The following is a 13,152-nucleotide window of genomic DNA, read 5'->3' on the forward strand; positions in this document are numbered from 1 at the left end:
GGTCTTAAAATTTTGGCTGCATGACACTGACTGAAAGGATAGGGCTAGGCTAGAAATTATTACTAAGATTTGGGAACTGTTTCTTGTGTGCAAGAATCTTACTAAAATCTGGGAGCTTGTTTTGTGTGTATCACCTTGGTCAAGTGCAAAATGACAACTGGAGTTTTGAGCAGCAGGGGAGGACTGGCTTTGGTAGGACTGTTCTGACAAACCATTTGTGCTCTGCTCATCCCAGGAAGCTGAAAGTGAGCTACAAATGGGAGGATAATTCATGTCTCCTCACAGCCTGTGTGTTCAAATTTAAACCATAGGACAGGGCCAAGAAGGTTGGAAACAAGATCTGGGAACAGCATCTCTTGTGTCCCTCACACTTGTCATCGTTCAGTCCTTGCAGCTGGTTCTGAAAAGCTTTCCAAGACAGCAACTGTCACTGGACACTTGTCTGCACCATGGAACACAACAGGGCAGCTGCCACAACTTGGACTTTCAGCCTGAAGCTGCCTCTGCACCAGGGATCTCAAGTGAAGCCAGAGAGGGTGATGGTGACATTCCACTGGCTGTGGCCCCAGTAGTGCCCAGGAGTCACTCTGTGACCCTCTGTTCCCATTTTGAGTTCACCAAGGTTCAGTTCAGTTCAGTTGGATCAAATCTCCCTAAAAATAGGGCTTTACTCCAGACTGGGTGGGTGCATTGCAGTGCAAGTGGATAGGGGAAAGGAAAAAAGTGCAAAACAACGTGAGGTTATGTGAGGAATAAAAATGCTCCTGAAAATACTTTCCATTTCATCTGAGCTGTCATTCCTTGCTGTGCCCTTTTTCTGTATTAATTCTCCCTTCTGTTTTTAGCTGCTTGTTGCCAAAAACTGGTGATTTTAAGGCAAAAGCTTTCTCACAGAAAACTGAGCCCAGTATGCAAGGGGAAATTGTATATCCAGGAGTGTCTTCAGCAGGAAAAAAAGCAGGAGGTAATTTGCCTGTGGGAGGGGAAAAGAGCAGTCAGAACTTGCTGAACTCAAAGCTGTTCAGCTGGCCTTGGACACACAGGGAGGACTCTTTTTTAGAAAGGACTATAGGGTCTGACCATGTGCTGACCTCATGCTCCAGATTTTGAGCCCACGGGCCATCATGGGCCTGCCCCTTAGGTGGGACATCTGGTCTAACTTGATGCTAACCTTGCCTTGAAAAAGGGAAAGCACAAGCAGTTTAATCTGTAGTTTGAACAGGAGCCATCTGAACATGATACTCTCACCACATCTCACATGAATCACATGGACTGGAAATGGCTTTTAGTTGTAGAGGTCTGAGGAGCACAGGGTGTTTTATCCACGTTTGGCTATAGTCAGGATACACAGACTAAGGGCAAAATTAACTCAGCTCTCCTTTAAATCTCTAGGTCAGACAGCACAGGAGTCAAGCAGGTGTGAGGGGTTCCTGTGTGGCAGGAGCAGCAGGAGGCTGCAGCAGTGCACAGCTGAAGAACACTGGCATCTGTAGCCAGTGGCAGGTATGGGAAATATTCTTAGCATCCTGTAAACAGGGATTCTATGGTTCAGTTTACCAAACTATTTCTATGGGTGTTAGGGAATTTTGGAGACAAGTCTAAGACTTGTCTAACCCATAATGCCAGGCCTTTCCTGCTCTGCATCCCATCCTTCAGACAGGCAGGTTCTTCACCCTGCTGGCTGTGGCAGGGAGGGGATGTTCCTCACAAAGAAGGCTGAGAAAATGTAAAATGCTATTTCAAGTAGCTTGTCCAACATTCCTGTAGGAGACATTAGAACCTGATGAGTGCTGAGTGTTCCCTGCTCCCAGTGCAGTGCTGGCCCCAGGCAGCAGCTGTAGCTGCAGCTCCTTCTGTGGGGATAGGAGCAGCAGGGTGGAAATGTCAGCAAGGGAGAGCAAATGCGTTTGTGGCAGGCTGGCTGCAGTGCAGCTCTGCACAAAGTGAACTCAGGATGGATCTCTAGTGTTCATTTCACTGTGTTTAATCAGCCAGGTGGTTAAAGGTGGTGCCCAGATGATGTAGCAGCTTTAATGCATCCTTTAATATGGGTGTTTGCCTGGTGGCCTCCAGGGAGCTTTATTTTTCAAACGTGGGTCTTCATACTTGCACTTCGAGCATTCTGTGTCCTGCAACTGTACAGCATTTTTGTTACTAATGGAGGTCTGACTTGCAAAGTGCCTGGCAGGTTCTGTTTGGGAATTGGGTGTCTCCTTGCATGTGGCAGCTGCATGACTCACATCATGCAGCATGTTCCGCTTATTGTAGGTTATCCACTCCCTCATGGTGTCTAGAACGATGGGGATGAGGCTCACCACCCCTCCATAACGATTCTTTGCTTCCTCTAAACTCAGGTAGTTCACAACACCGTGGGGGTAGCTGTGGGACAGAGGGGAAACAATTGACAGAGGAGTCCCAGCCTCCCTCAGATCCCCCAGGGAAGAGCAGGATTGAACAGGCAGCCATTTCCCAAAAACATAAAAGCGTGGATAGAGTTGCACTTGGATATATGAGTCCTACCAAAAATCACTTTGGCAGAAATCTGGAAGTCTTGGAGAGGACATAGAAACAAACACTTGCCCAGCAGAAGTGAGCTCTGTGCAGAGGAGCAGCAGGAGGAAGGAGCAGGTAACTGTACAGACCTCAGGGCAATCACCTGCCCTGCCAAGCACCAGGAAAAGGATGGAGGAACAAACCAGCACTCTGTTTGTGGATGGACACTGGCAGTGTTTCCCCAAGAGCTGGAACAGGAAGCTGGGCTGCACCTTGTAGCCTCACTAAAGCCAGGAAGGTGCTGTGGCACAAGTGCTGGAGAAGCCAGGGGGGAATGTGCAGTGCCAGTCCCCAGCACCCACAGCCAAATCCCAGGAGCTGAGCTGAGCTGAGCTGAGCTGAGCTGAGCTGAGGCACCTACGTGGCTCGGAGGGCAGTGAAGTCATTGCTGTCATTAAGGAGCTGTTTGCACTTCTCCACAAGGCTGTTGGTCACACTGTCCCCTGGATGCACCTTATCCAGCTTGTGGCAGAGGTGGCGGAGATCGTTGCAGATGGAGATGAACATGTTGAGGATGCGCCTGTCGGTGGAATTGTAACAGTGGTGGTCCTTGTAGCACTGCACCTGCACGAGGTTCACATCAACAACAGAGAGTTAATGCACCTGAGTGACCTGGATGGGGAGCCAGGACTACAGGAACACTGGCAAGGGCTGTCCAGCTCTGTACAAGCAAGACTCTATACCCTCCTCCATGTAGAAATCTTTCAAGCAGTGTTGCCTTTGCCTGACTGTGGTGTGCACTCTCACACACATTTCTGGTTTTGCTGCTTTTATTCTTCTGTCCTCCTATGGCAAGTTAAAGACAGGAAGAATGGCACTGAACTAAAATGGATGCCTGCTTTTCTCTGCAATGAAGTTTCTTTGGTAGGGGTTTAGCTTCTGATCACTGCATCCCCAGGCTGTGCTGCACCAACTGCTCCCTGCCTTTCCCAGTAATTTGTGTTTTCCCTTTCCCACACTCCCCCTCAGGGATACAGTTTACCACCACTGAGTCCCTGTGTGGTTTCACAGAGGAGGCCATGGATCCATGGAATTCTGAGGTCATTACCCACCAGGTTTCACCCCCACAACAAGCAGCCTTTCCAATTCTGCCAACAAGTACCACTGGAATACCAGTGCTTCTAAAAACAGCATAATGTTACACAGCATCTCAATGGGAAAAAAGAGTTCAGTGCAGTGTCTGTCACAATCCTCTTCATGGCAATGAGCAATGCCCTTCTATTAGAAATGCAGCCCTTGGAACAGACAACCAGCTCCTTCTGTGTCTGAATCCTGACAGCAGCCTGGCTGTCACTCTGCCTTTGGAATCCATCCAGGTTTTGTACCCAAGTTTTGCTGTCTCAAATCCCCATATCTGATTTTATTTAGCTTTTTCTTTTCCCCTCTGTCTCCAGGTGGTCTAAGTTCTACTTTTAAGTACACCATGCTATAAAAATTCCAAGACTATTCACTTACCAGCCCAGAAAACCCTTTGCCCACTTGGGACTTTCAGCCCTCAATCCATCATCCTCCCTCTCTAACACAGCCATTATTTTTAATAAGCACTATAGAAAGATACAGCAGCACCAGTACCAGGGGAAGAGGCAGGCACACTGCTTCCTGCAAGTTGAGGATTACATATTCCATGTGTGGCTGGGGAAGGAGGCTTGGTTTCATAGTTTTCTTGTACCCTGTGTTTCTGTCTGTGCCTCAGCAGTGTTAAACTGAACCACTAAGTGCTGCTCAGCCAGGAGATTCCTTCTGAGGTAACAGGAGACCCTCAGCAGCTTCTCTCTGCACATCTTCAGTTATACACAAACAGTACAGAAGAGCTTTTGTCCATCTTCCCATCAGTAAAAAAATTTCTTCATCCCTGAGCTGGCTCCAGGTGCATGCCAGCCCCGTGCTGTGCCTGATCTCACAGGCAGGGAGCAATTTGTGCTGAATAATTTGTACCTGGACTATGGATGACACAGGTTTGATCAAATCATGGGCTTCCTCCCGCGTGCGTTCCAGTGCTCTGATAAATGTGAACTGCTGCTGCTGGAAGAGCTTGTAGTTCTCCTCGATCTTTCTTAGAGTGTGCACCACCTCATCCATGTTTACTTATTTCTGGATGTGGGGGTGAAAAGGAGAGAAAGGAAGCAAGTTTAGAAATTATGCAATTCTACATTTCCCCTCAGTTGTGATTGTGTTGGTTAGTGGAAGATTTATGAGGGAAAAAATTACAAAAAGAAAAAGGCAGGAATAAGAGGAGATGTGTTGTGTCGAGGGCCTGCAGTCGCAGAGCCGCAGTCAGCAAGTCAAGGGTTGGTAACGATGCTGCAACGAGAGGCAGAGAAGCCGGAGGGGAGCGCTGACAATCAGATGCCATAAACCCGAGCGGGGTTCAGTGTTGTGAAGATAACGCGGCAATGCACGGAGCGCCGGGGCCGCGGGGAGCCGGGGCTGCTCTGGGGCTGGAAAACCAGAGCCCGGCGGCTCCCGCACTGTCCCGTTAACGGGAGCGGCCCGAGCTCTCCCGTTAACCGCGCCGCGCTCGGTTACCGCCGGGGCCGCGGCCAACCCGCCCCTGGTCCCGGGCTGAACCGGGAGCCTGCGGACAGATCAGCAGCGCTCGGGGCGGCCTCGCCCGCAGCCCCGGGACCCCCCCGCCCGTTGTGGCCGCCGGGACCCCGCGCCGCGGGCGGGAGTGGCCGCCCCGGGCGCCCTGCGGCTCCTACCGGCCGGTGGGCGGGCGGCGGCGGTGTGGCAGCTCCCCAGGTGGAACGGGGCTGTGCTCTGAGCGGGCGGGCAGCGCTGACTGCGCCTTCGCAGCTCCGCCGTTGCCGCGGCAACCGCGCCGCCGCGGCCCCGGCAACCGTCGCCGCTCGATGACGTCTCCCCGCTCCCGTTAAACTCAACGGGGCGCTGGCCACGCCCCCGAGCGGGACGAGGCCGTTCTGTGTCGCGCGGTGATGACGCCTCTTTAGCAACGCGTCCCGTTGCTAGGGCCGGCCATGGCCGAGGCCGCTCTGGAGGACCCGGCCCGGCCGTGGCCGCCGCCCGCGGGCGCCTACGCGGAGGAGCGGGGGCTCTTCCAGCTCCTGCAGGTGAACGGGGACCCGCCGCCAGCGCCTCCGCGGCGCGGGGTGACCGGGGGAGGCGGGGACGGGCCCCGGGGCGGACCCCGGGGGGACGTGATAGGCGGCTGTCCGTGTGCGGGAATTTTGTCCTGTAAGCTTGGATTCCATAGTCCAGCTTACCGAACTATTCCTATGGGGGTGAGGGAATTTTGGAGACAAGTCTAAATGTCAAAGATTTGTCTAACCCATAATGCCAGGCCTTTCCTGCTCTGCATCCCATCCTTCAGACAGGCAGGTTCTTCACCCCGCTGGCTGTGGCAGGGAGAGGATGTTCCTCACAAAGAAGGCTGAGAAAATGTAAAATGCTATTTCAAGTAACTTGTCCAACATTCCTGTAGGAGACATTAGAACCTGATGAGTGCTGAGTGTTCCCTGCTCCCAGTGCAGTGCTGGCCCCAGGCAGCAGCTGTAGCTGCAGCTCCTTCTGTGGGGATAGGAGCAGCAGGGTGGAAATGTCAGCAAGGGAGAGCAAATGCATCTGTGGCAGGCTGGCTGCAGGGCAGCTCTTTAGAAAGTGGACTCAAAATGGATCTCTAGTGTTCATTTCACTGTGTTTAATGATCCAGGTGGTTAAAGGTGATGCCCAGATGATGCAGGAGCTTTGATCCATCCTCTAACTGGGGTATTTCCTTGGTGGCTTCCAGGGAGCCCTTTGTTGCAGACACTGATTTGCAGCTTGGTATTTCTAGAAATCTATATCCTGAAAACATACAGTATGTTTATTACTAATGGAGGTCTGACTTGCAAAGTGCCCAGCAGGGAATGTTTGGGAAGTGGGTGTCTCCTTCTTGCATGTGGCATGTCCATGACTCACAGCACAGAGCTTTTTCCACTGACTGTAATAGATCCAATCCTTTATAGTGTGTAGGACGATGGGGATGAGGCTCACCACCCCTTCATAACGATTCTTTGCTTCCTCTAAACTCAGGTAGTTCACAACACCGTGGGGGTGGCTGTGGGACAGAGGGGAAACAATTGACAGAGGAGTCCCAGCCTCCCTCAGATTGCACAGGCAATGCTTTGTGTTTTTTCCCAAAACCACAAAAGCATGGATAGAGTTGCACTTGGATATATGAGTCCTACCAAAAACCACTCTGGCAGAGATATGGAAGTCTTGGAGAGGACATAGAAACACTTGCTCAGCAGAAATGAGCTCTGTGCAGAGGAGCAGCAGGAGGAAGGAGCAGGTAACTGTACGGACCTCAGGGCAATCACCTGCCCTGCCATGCACCAGGAAAAGGATGGAGGAACAAACCAGCACTCTGTTTGTGGATGGACACTGGCAGTGTTTCCCCAAGAGCTGGAACAGGAAGCTGGGCTGCACCTTGTAGCCTCACTAAAGCCAGGAAGGTGCTGTGGCACAAGTGCTGGAGAAGCCAGGGGGGAATGTGCAGTGCCAGTCCCCAGCACCCACAGCCAAATCCCAGGAGCTGAGCTGAGCTGAGCTGAGCTGAGGCACCTACGTGGCTCGGAGGGCAGTGAAGTCATTGCTGTCATTAAGGAGCTGTTTGCACTTCTCCACAAGGCTGTTGGTCACACAGTTCCCTGGATGCACCTTATCCAGCTTGTGGCAGAGGTGGCGGAGATCGTTGCAGATGGAGATGAACATGTTGAGGATGCGCCTGTCGGTGGAATTGTAACAGTTGCGTTCCTTGTAGAACTCCACCTGCAAGAGGGGAAACCAGAGGTCAGTGATGTTAAACTGCATTGACCTTGTGCTGCAAAGCTGCTCAGGGTGAGTGAGGAGAAGCTGCTCAGGGTGAGTGAGAAGAGGCTGCTCAGGGTGAGTGAGGAGAAGCTGCTCAGGGTGAGTGAGGAGAAGCTGCTCAGGGTGAGTGAGGAGAAGCTGCTTTCTCTCGTGGCTCTCAGGCGTGAGCACCACGGGCTGTTTGCTGTCATTCCTCGTGACTGGGCAAGAACAGAGTAAGGGATCTGTCCATCAGCTCACTGAGCCTGCTCACCCTGAGAGGTGCAGGAGTGCCACAGCCAAAGGCAGCTGTGCTGACAGCACTGCAGGAACAGGCTCAGTCACTGTGGGGTGTCTGCCTGCTCCCTCTGCCCCTGCCACAGCTGCCTGGGCACAGCAGGGTGGGAAGTGAGGGCAGCCACCAAACCAGGAATGGTTTGATGTGTTTGCTTCATGCATCCTCTTTATTTGGCACATGGCTGCAACCTCAACCCATTTACCCTAATTGCCCTGGCTAACTGTGAGAGCAATGCTATTCTCTGCTTGCCCTGAGCACCTGTGTAACTCAGGGTGATGGCACTGTGTGGAAATGTTATGCCAAGGCATTAAATATTTTCTCCAAAGAAATGATAGACTCTTCAAAATATAAAATACTGAGTGGTTGGATAGCAGCCAAAGCTGAGCTCTAACAGCTCCAGTGCTTTCTGGAACATTCCACGACAAGAGGGAAGGAGCTGTTCCAACATGAATTCAGTCTCTGCTTACACAAGATCCATGGAATATGCTTGGCCAAATTCTCAGCGGGTTTGTAAGAACAATAAAAAATGTCCCTTAAAAGTCCATTTACACTACAGATTCCTCCTTCCACACTATTTCCTGAGTGCTGTGTCCTTGTAAGTTTCAGGATATTTTATTGCTGCTGTGAGAGGAGTAATGCTAAGGAGAGTATCAATTCAGCCTGGATGTTCACCAGTGGGATAACAGGACTTGTTGTCCACATCAACAACAGAGAGTTAATGCAGCTGAGTGACCTGGATGGGGAGCCAGGACTACAGAAACACTGGCAAGGGCTGTCCAACTGCACTAGCCAGACTATATGCCCTCCTGTCCAGGGAGCAATTTATGCTGAATAATTTGTACCTGGGCTATGTTTGACACAGGTTTGACCAACTCATGGGCTTCCTCTCGGATTTGTTCCAGTGCTCTGATAAATGTGTGTTCCTCCTGCTGGAAGAGTTTGTAGTTCTCCTCGATCTTTCTTAGAGTGTGCACCACCTCATCCATGTTTACTTATTTCTGGATGTGGGGGTTAAAAGGAGAGAAAGGAAGCAATTTTAGAAATTATGCAATTCCACATCTCGCTTGAGTTGCGATTCTGTTGGTTGGTGAAATACTTACGGGGAAAAAAAAGAAAAAGGCAGGAATAAGAGGAGATGTGTTGTGTCGAGGGCCTGCAGTCCCAGAGCCGCAGGCAGCAAGTCAAGGGTTGGTAACGATGCTGCAACGAGAGGCAGAGAAGCCGGAGGGGAGCGCTGACAATCAGATGCCATAAACCCGAGCGGGGTTCAGTGTTGTAAAGATAACGCGGCAATGCACGGAGCGCCGGGGCCGCGGGGAGCCGGGGCTGCTCTGGGGCTGGAAAACCAGAGCCCGGCGGCTCCCGCACTGTCCCGTTAACGGGAGCGGCCCGAGCTCTCCCGTTAACCGCGCCGCGCTCGGTTACCGCCGGGGCCGCGGCCAACCCGCCCCTGGTCCCGGGCGGAACCGGGAGCCTGCGGACAGATCAGCAGCGCTCGGGGCGGCCTCGCCCGCAGCCCCGGGACCCCCCCGCCCGTTGTGGCCGCCGGGACCCCCGCGCCGCGGGCGGGAGTGGCCGCCCCGGGCGCCCTGCGGCTCCTACCGGCCGGTGGGCGGGCGGCGGCGGTGTTGGCAGCTCCCCAGGTGGAACGGGGCTGTGCTCTGAGCGGGCGGGCAGCGCTGACTGCGCCTTCGCAGCTCCGCCGTTGCCGCGGCAACCGCGCCGCCGCGGCCCCGGCAACGGTCGCCGTTCGATGACGTCTCCCCGCTCCCGTTAAACTCAACGGGGCGCTGGCCACGCCCCCGAGCGGGACGAGGCCGTTCTGTGTCGCGCGGTGATGACGCCTCTTTAGCAACGCGTCCCGTTGCTAGGGCCGGCCCATGGCCGAGGCCGCTCTGGAGGACCCGGCCCGGCCGTGGCCGCCGCCCGCGGGCGCCTACGCGGAGGAGCGGGGGCTCTTCCAGCTCCTGCAGGTGAACGGGGACCCGCCGCCAGCGCCTCCGCGGCGCGGGGTGACCGGGGGAGGCGGGGACGGGCCCCGGGGCGGACCCCGGTGGGACGTGATGGGCGGCTGTCCGTGTGCGGGAATTTTGTCCTGTAAGCTTGGATTCCATGGTCCAGCTTACCGAACTATTCCTATGGGGGTGAGGGAATTTTGGAGACAGGTCTAAATGTCAAAGACTTGTCTAACCCATAATGCCAGGCCTTTCCTGCTCTGCATCCCATCCTTCAGACAGGCAGGTTCTTCACCCCTGGTGTGGCAGGGAGGGGGTGTTCCTCACAAAGAAGGCTGAGAAAATGTAAAATGCTATTTCAAGTAACTTGTCCAACATTCTGTAGGAGACATTAGAACCTGATGAGTGCTGAGTGTTCCCTGCTCCCAGTGCAGTGCTGGCCCCAGGCAGCAGCTGTAGCTGCAGCTCCTTCTGTGGGGATAGGAGCAGCAGGGTGGAAATGTCAGCAAGGGAGAGCAAATGCATCTGTGGCAGGCTGGCTGCAGGGCAGCTCTGCACAAAGTGAACTCAAGATGGATCTCTAGTGTTCATTTCACTGTGTTTAATGATCCAGGTGGTTAAAGGTGGTGCCCAGATGATGCAGGAGTTTGATCCATCTTTAATTTCGGTGTTTGTTTGCTGGCATCCCGGGAGCTTTATTTTTCAAATGTGGGTCTTCACACTTGCACTTCGAGCATTCTCTGTCCTGTAATTGTAAAATATTTTTGTTACTAATTGAGGTCTGTGCTGCAGAGTGCCTGGCAGGTTGTGTTTGGGAAGTGGGTGTCTCCTTGCTTGTGGCATTTGCATGACTCACCTTACGCAGCAGGTTCTTGTTGGTGTAGCTTATCCACTCCCTGATGGTGCCTATAACAACGGGGATGAGGCTCACCACCCCTGCATAACAATCTGTTGCTTCCGCCAAGCTCAGGTAGTTCACAACACCGTGGGGGTAGCTGTGGGACAGAGAGAAATCATTGACAGCGAGTCCCAGCAGTGCAACCCTGGGAGCCACCCTCAGATCCCCCAGGAAAGAGCAGGATTGCACAGGCAGCCATTTTCCAGTAACATAAAAGCATTGATAGATTTGCACTTGAGTCCTAGCAAAAATCACTCTGGCAGAGATATGGAAATCTTGGAGAGGACATAGAAACACTTGCCCAGCAGAAATGAGCTCTGTGCAGAGGAGCAGCAGGAGGAAGGAGCAGGTAACTGTACGGACCTCAGGGCAATCACCTGCCCTGCCAAGCACCAGGAAAAGGATGGAGGAACAAACCAGCACTCTGTTTGTGGATGGACACTGGCAGTGTTTCCCCAAGAGCTGGAACAGGAAGCTGGGCTGCACCTTGTAGCCTCACTAAAGCCAGGAAGGTGCTGTGGCACAAGTGCTGGAGAAGCCAGGGGGGAATGTGCAGTGCCAGTCCCCAGCACCCACAGCCAAATCCCAGGAGCTGAGCTGAGCTGAGCTGAGCTGAGGCACCTACGTGGCTCGGAGGGCAGTGAAGTCGTTGTTTTCCTTAAGCAGCTCTTTGCACTTTGCCACAAGGCTGTTGGACACACTGTCCCCCGGATGCACCTTTTCCAGCTTGTGGCAGAGGTTGTGGAGATCATTACAGATGGAGATGAACATGTTGAGGACGTGCTTGTCCCTGGAGTTGTAGCAGTGGTGATCTTTGTAGCACCGCACCTGCACAGGGGGAAAATACCAGAGCTTTTAAAATCAGCGTAATTTAACACAACATCTCAATGAGAAAAATGGCTCAGTGCAGTTTCTGTCACAATCCTCTTCATGGCAATGAGCAAAGCTCTTGGTAGGGAGATGCAGCCCTTGGAACAGACAACCAGCTCATGTTTCCAAATCCTGACAGCAGCCTGGCTGTCATTCTGCCTTTGGAATCCATCCAGGTTTTGTACCCAAGTTTTGCTATCTCAAATCCCCATATTTGATTTTATTTAGCTTTTCTTTTCCCCTCTGTCTCCAGGTGGTCTAAGTTCTACTTTTAAGTACACCATGCTATAAAAATTCCAAGACTATTCACTTACCAGCCAAGAAAACCCTTTTACCACTTGGGACTTTCAGCCTCAATCCTCCCACTGTAACACAGCCATTATTTTTAATAAGCACTATAGAAAGATGCAGCAGTACCAGGGGAAGAGGCAGGCACGCTGCTTCCTGCGAGTTGAGGATTACATATTCCATGTGTGGCTGGGGAAGGAGGCTTGGTTTGATAGTTTTCTTGTACCCTGTGTTTCTGTCTGTGCCTCAGCAGAGTTAAACAATTGTGCTGAATATTTTGTACCTGGTTAATGGATGACACAGGTCTGACTATGTCATTGGCTTCCACACGGGTGAGTTTCAGTGCTTTGATAAATGTCAACTGCTGCTGCTGGAAAAGCTTGTAGTTCTGCTCGATCTTCCCCAGGGTGTCCACTACCTCATCCATGTTTAGTTGTTTCTGGATCTGGAGGTGAAAAGAAGAGAAAGAATTTTAGAAATTATGCAATTCCATGTCTTTCCTGAGTTGGAATTTTGTCGGCTAGAGGAAAACTTATGGAGGAAAAAAAAAAAAAAAAAAAGTAAAAGGCAAGAAAAAGAGATGTGTTGTGTCGAGGGCCTGCAGTCGCAGAGCCGCAGGCAGCAAGTCAAGGGTTGGTAACGATGCTGCAACAAGAGGCAGAGAAGCCGGAGGGGAGCGCTGACAATCAGATGCCATAAACCCGAGCGGGGTTCAGTGTTGTGAAGATAACGCGGCAATGCACGGAGCGCCGGGGCCGCGGGGAGCCGGGGCTGCTCTGGGGCTGGAAAACCAGAGCCCGGCGGCTCCCGCACTGTCCCGTTAACGGGAGCGGCCCGAGCTCTCCCGTTAACCGCGCCGCGCTCGGTTACCGCCGGGGCCGCGGCCAACCCGCCCCTGGTCCCGGGCTGAACCGGGAGCCTGCGGACAGATCAGCAGCGCTCGGGGCGGCCTCGCCCGCAGCCCCGGGATCCCCCCGCCCGTTGTTGCCGCCGGGACCCCGCGCCGCGGGCGGGAGTGGCCGCCCCGGGCGCCCTGCGGCTCCTACCGGCCGGTGGGCGGGCGGCGGCGGTGTGGCAGCTCCCCAGGTGGAACGGGGCTGTGCTCTGAGCGGGCGGGCAGCGCTGACTGCGCCTTCGCAGCTCCGCCGTTGCCGCGGCAACCGCGCCGCCGCGGCCCCGGCAACGGTCGCCGTTCGATGACGTCTCCCCGCTCCCGTTAAACTCAACGGGGCGCTGGCCACGCCCCCGAGCGGGACGAGGCCGTTCTGTGTCGCGCGGTGATGACGCCTCTTTAGCAACGCGTCCCGTTGCTAGGGCCGGCCATGGCCGAGGCCGCTCTGGAGGACCCGGCCCGGCCGTGGCCGCCGCCCGCGGGCGCCTACGCGGAGGAGCGGGGGCTCTTCCAGCTCCTGCAGGTGAACGGGGACCCGCCGCCAGCGCCTCCGCGGCGCGGGGTGACCGGGGGAGGCGGGGACGGGCCCCGGGGCGGACCCCGGTGG

The 13,152-nt window shown here is 53.9% G+C and overlaps 3 protein-coding genes across 7 annotated transcripts; all 3 read right to left on the minus strand.

The window, feature by feature from the left end:
• Positions 1-1,963: 1,963 nt before the first annotated feature.
• On the minus strand, positions 1,964-5,441 carry LOC306811178 (sperm acrosome-associated protein 9-like). 3 transcript variants are annotated; one of them, XM_079324645.1, is made up of 5 exons: positions 5,256-5,434; positions 4,489-4,644; positions 2,915-3,117; positions 2,241-2,379; positions 1,964-2,135 (listed from the first exon to the last, which is right to left on the minus strand). In XM_079324645.1, exons 2-5 carry the CDS (start codon positions 4,630-4,632, stop codon positions 2,043-2,045), a joined length of 579 nt encoding a protein of 192 aa, XP_079180771.1. In that variant the 5' UTR covers positions 4,633-4,644; positions 5,256-5,434; the 3' UTR covers positions 1,964-2,042. The 3 variants fall into 3 exon arrangements, with proteins under 3 accessions (XP_079180771.1, XP_079180772.1, XP_079180770.1); XM_079324646.1 differs by having other exon boundaries at positions 1,964-2,129; positions 5,256-5,430; XM_079324644.1 differs by having other exon boundaries at positions 1,964-2,379; positions 5,256-5,441.
• Positions 5,442-6,191: 750 nt separating this feature from the next.
• Positions 6,192-8,643, minus strand: LOC306811180 (sperm acrosome-associated protein 9-like). Of its 3 annotated transcripts, XM_079324651.1 has the most exons (4): positions 8,485-8,640; positions 7,121-7,323; positions 6,472-6,610; positions 6,192-6,357 (listed from the first exon to the last, which is right to left on the minus strand). In XM_079324651.1, exons 1-4 carry the CDS (start codon positions 8,626-8,628, stop codon positions 6,343-6,345), a joined length of 501 nt encoding a protein of 166 aa, XP_079180777.1. In that variant the 5' UTR covers positions 8,629-8,640; the 3' UTR covers positions 6,192-6,342. The 3 variants fall into 3 exon arrangements, with proteins under 3 accessions (XP_079180777.1, XP_079180775.1, XP_079180776.1); XM_079324649.1 differs by having other exon boundaries at positions 6,192-6,610; positions 8,485-8,643; XM_079324650.1 differs by lacking the exon at positions 8,485-8,640 and adding an exon at positions 8,315-8,359 and having other exon boundaries at positions 6,192-6,610.
• Positions 8,644-10,191: 1,548 nt separating this feature from the next.
• On the minus strand, positions 10,192-12,837 carry LOC306811181 (sperm acrosome-associated protein 9-like). Its single transcript, XM_079324652.1, has 5 exons — positions 12,700-12,837; positions 11,937-12,098; positions 11,121-11,323; positions 10,454-10,592; positions 10,192-10,342 (listed from the first exon to the last, which is right to left on the minus strand). The coding sequence occupies exons 2-5, from the start codon at positions 12,078-12,080 to the stop codon at positions 10,256-10,258; spliced, it is 573 nt and encodes a 190-aa protein (XP_079180778.1). The 5' UTR covers positions 12,081-12,098; positions 12,700-12,837; the 3' UTR covers positions 10,192-10,255.
• Between the last annotated feature and the right edge of the window lie 315 nt (positions 12,838-13,152).

This window comes from Erithacus rubecula, assembly GCF_903797595.1.
Source record: "Erithacus rubecula genome assembly, chromosome: 21".
NCBI lineage: Eukaryota > Metazoa > Chordata > Aves > Passeriformes > Muscicapidae > Erithacus > Erithacus rubecula.